Raw genomic sequence first — 3,689 nt, forward strand, 5'->3', positions numbered from 1 at the left:
TTGAAAAAATATGCTACTCAGCTCGCAAATCAAAAGAGAGGTTTTTAACGGTGTGGGGACCTTTTATGTAGCACTTTCACAACTCCCAAAAAAGTTAAGGAGAGGATTTTATATCTCCTCAGGCCATCCTTGATTGGCTAGCGTACGGGCTCATAGTCTACATGTACGGTTGCTCTTCTATCTTGTTTTGCCCCTCTTTCCGCTCAGGTCGAGACCTGACTTCCGGCTGTTTTACATCTTACTCCAGGAATGAATACTAATTGGGCTAATTGACCTGCTGGGTTCTCTTTTTTTGGGGCTCTTGTCAGTGTTAGATGCCTGTCGTTCACATTTTGGTATCTGTTTCTTTGTTAAAAAAGTTAATAAAAATATTTCTGAGAAAAAGAGTGACAACATGACAAAATACTTTTTTTACTCTGCCAACCCCACATTACCTGCTGTACAGTAGAGTTTCCACCATTAAGAATAGCGATCCCCAGCTTCAAAGTGGAGGCCACCATGGGACCCATCTCACCTGGAAAAAAAAAAGTAACACATAGAAAAAACATGTCATGTAATGCTGTGATTAAGCTTTCCACACACTTCCTGTTTCAGACTTTTGTTTTGGTATACTTCTGTTCAATTTTGTTTGCTTTTTTCATGCTCTTTACCTGCTCCTTCTAACTCATCACTCTCAACTGCGGTCCATTCTGGTAAACAAGACATTCTGTATTTCTGTCAATAATCTGTATTCTCTAACTGCCAAATTGCTGTCTGAGCATGACCTGTCCTCACCCTAGTATTAATATTCCACATTTCCATGTCTCTCATGGTATTGCCTATGCTGCCTGACTGAACTGGTGACTTTGCCATTTAATGGACACTTCTCACTTGGGTTCTGGTCAAAGTTTCTGTTTCTAAATTTTCACGTTCATGTATGGACTCAAATTTCTGGTCAGTAGCTCTGTCTCCCACCTTTCATGCTTTTGAACAGACCCTAGCAGTTTTCCTAGTCCTGGTTATTTTGTCTGCACTATCTTTTTAAAATGGTGGCTGTGGTGGTAGTCAGTTACAGTAGCTCCTCTTTTTGCTTTTATTTGAGAAAGAAACAAGGCACCCAGTGCAGCGGTGTGGCACATGGGTGTGTCTTTAATAGTTACTGAACAACAGTGAAGGTCTAACACTTATCACAGGTTCTGCATTTGTTTTCACTGCCATGTGCCTGTGTTCTGCTTGTTCAACATCTGTTTTATAAACTGCTCGGTCTCCCTTACAGTCTGATTGTTGCACTGTGTAGTGATTCTCCGCATCGTCTGTTCTCACTCTGCTCAGCTGACTGCCTGTGTGAGAGGAACGCAGCCCCTCCCTCCAATAAACAGAGACCAACACAGAGAAAATACAGTGAAAAAACTAAACAGGATGGTCCGCATCGACCCGGGAGGTAATGTGGAGAGAAGTACAGGGTATACTGCTTGTTAGGTTCCAAATGCAGTGAGTACACAAATTTCATTGTTGGTTTTAGGTTCTGTATGCGATTTATGAAAGTTAACAAAGACATAGCCTTATATTTTTGGACATGCAATTGCTCATTTGTTTTACAAATTGATCTATCTGGTTTCCAATTATTTTCAGTTGTCAAATAAAAATCTAGGACCTTACATTTGGAGTTCTTATGTTTTGAAAGCTTATGTGTTTTTGGTTATATACTAAATCTATCATCATTAAAGCCAAAAATAACCAAGAGAAATCACTGAGGCCTTAAACTTACCTTTGCTAGCACTGATGGTTTGAAGCACCATCTCAGCGGCCCCTCTGTCATGCAGCCGAGCCTGCTGATACAACAACTTCTGCTTCTCCATCTCCTTCTCCTATTTATGTCAGCAAGGACACAGGTCTGACACGCATTAGCACACCCGTGTACCACTAAAAACACCATGAAGCTTGACAGACACACAGAGTAACTGATCACCTACTTCAAAACTCTTCACTTCCTCTCCATCTTCATCCTCTTCATCATGGCAACTCTGAGGGGAGAAAAAGTAATAAAAAAGGAATTAATCATATGGAGGCACCACTTAACACTGTCAAAAGCCTTATTGCCATTAGCATCCAGCTATTACATTTCTGAGTATTAAAAAGGTATGTAGTATTGGGTTTTAGCAGCGGGTACCTTAGCCATGATGTCAGCATAGGCCATGTAAAGATTATCCTCATCTAGTTTACTGCAACAGAAAATACACACACAAACATGAGTATATGTCGGTGGAGATTCTCATTCATCCAGGTCATGGTATAGCCATCCAGGCTCGAGAATTAACAGAATACATGAAATGAATACCCTATGTCTTAAGGCAGTTTTAAGTAGTGAATAAGTTCTTAACAATTATTCAATTTAAAATAGCAAATATTAGCCTTGCTAACTATAATAAATAGTGCTGTAGAGATAAATTGAAAGGGTGCTAATATACAATCTTGACTTTTCAACCTCCTCATTTTGTTTATATAAACTATCAACTTCTATAACTGAGACTTAAGTTGATGCAGCAAATACTGTATCTCCTATTCGGTTGAGCTTTGGATGCTACATACTGTAGCATGTATAAAAACCCACCACTTCTCTGTGAGGGCTGTTCTACTGAACAGCTGAATGAGCTGATGCAGAGGATCAATGTGCTTCAACCCTTCCTCTTCTTCAGATGGCTCCTGTTCACCCGGTTTCTGACGAACACACATTCACAATCAGAGAAGATTCAAGAATACACAGTGACAAAAAACTATTTGGTTTTGTATTTAGCCTTCAGAACATCTTTTTTTTCAAAGTAGAAGAAATTCCAACAGGATCTAAATTAATTCCACTTGTTTTACATTCACACTGAAAAGAACTAACTGCAAGGTCCTCTATGAGTTTATCTTCGAAGTAGTGCTCCTCTGCCTCAATCCAAGACTTCTCATAGCCCTGCAGGAACAAGTTGACAGCCCGGTGCCTAGTTTTGGGGAGATACAGGTAGGAGTGTTTTTACAAGATATACCACATGTACAGTACACACACCTGCACACTTTGTATATACCATGTGTGCATTCATCTATGGGGGTGTAGAACTTGCCTGGGCAGGTTATAAAGTGGTGCCATCCTGAAGCAAGCGACTACTGCTCTTTTCCTCTGTTTAGACAGCAGTTTGTGCCACACTGCTTTCTTACTGCGCTGAGGATGTTCAACCTAAACATACAAACTGAGCTCAATAGACAAGTGGGTCATGGTTGGGAGTTCATATTGCCTTTAGGACAGCTGTTTACAGGAAGTGCATTTGTAAACAGACACGGTTTTCTTCAGAAGCTGTTCTTCTCCAGGACATAGATATACAGTGTATCAAACCCAAATACTGTATGATTGTACAGAACTGATGTATGGCTACTTCCTATTGCTTCAGTCAGTTTTCCAGTGTTGTAAACATCTTTTGACCTGTGTCATCTTTTATTCTTTATACACAAACACACACCTGGTCTAGGTGGAAGAGGACATGAGCAATGTCCAGGATTCTCTCCACAGTCTTCTCACGGTCAGAGGTGTCCTCACAGAGATTGGGGAGATCCCTGTACAAGGCCATCTGCCAACGAATAGCTGGGTCCTCCAGCTGTACAAAAGACACACGTACCACTTATATTTACATTTTAGTGTGTGTTGAATTTGTGCCCTACTCATATTCTAGTCA

At 40.5% G+C, this 3,689-nt stretch overlaps 1 protein-coding gene across 7 annotated transcripts in view; it reads right to left on the reverse strand.

The window, feature by feature from the left end:
- Positions 1-3,689, reverse strand: part of ryr2a (ryanodine receptor 2a (cardiac)) — a 252,899-nt gene that overhangs the window by 71,729 nt on the left and 177,481 nt on the right. For all 7 annotated transcript variants that reach the window (XM_020611714.1, XM_020611710.1, XM_020611711.1 and 4 more), the window contains 8 exons: positions 3,477-3,611; positions 3,084-3,196; positions 2,867-2,963; positions 2,591-2,697; positions 2,150-2,201; positions 1,953-2,003; positions 1,748-1,847; positions 435-514 (listed from right to left, as the gene is read on the reverse strand). In XM_020611714.1, coding sequence (XP_020467370.1) covers positions 435-514; positions 1,748-1,847; positions 1,953-2,003; positions 2,150-2,201; positions 2,591-2,697; positions 2,867-2,963; positions 3,084-3,196; positions 3,477-3,611 — 735 coding nt within the window. The remainder of the gene's footprint in view (positions 1-434; positions 515-1,747; positions 1,848-1,952; positions 2,004-2,149; positions 2,202-2,590; positions 2,698-2,866; positions 2,964-3,083; positions 3,197-3,476; positions 3,612-3,689) is intronic.

Source organism: Monopterus albus, unplaced genomic scaffold (genome assembly GCF_001952655.1).
Source record: "Monopterus albus unplaced genomic scaffold, M_albus_1.0 scaffold117.1, whole genome shotgun sequence".
NCBI lineage: Eukaryota > Metazoa > Chordata > Actinopteri > Synbranchiformes > Synbranchidae > Monopterus > Monopterus albus.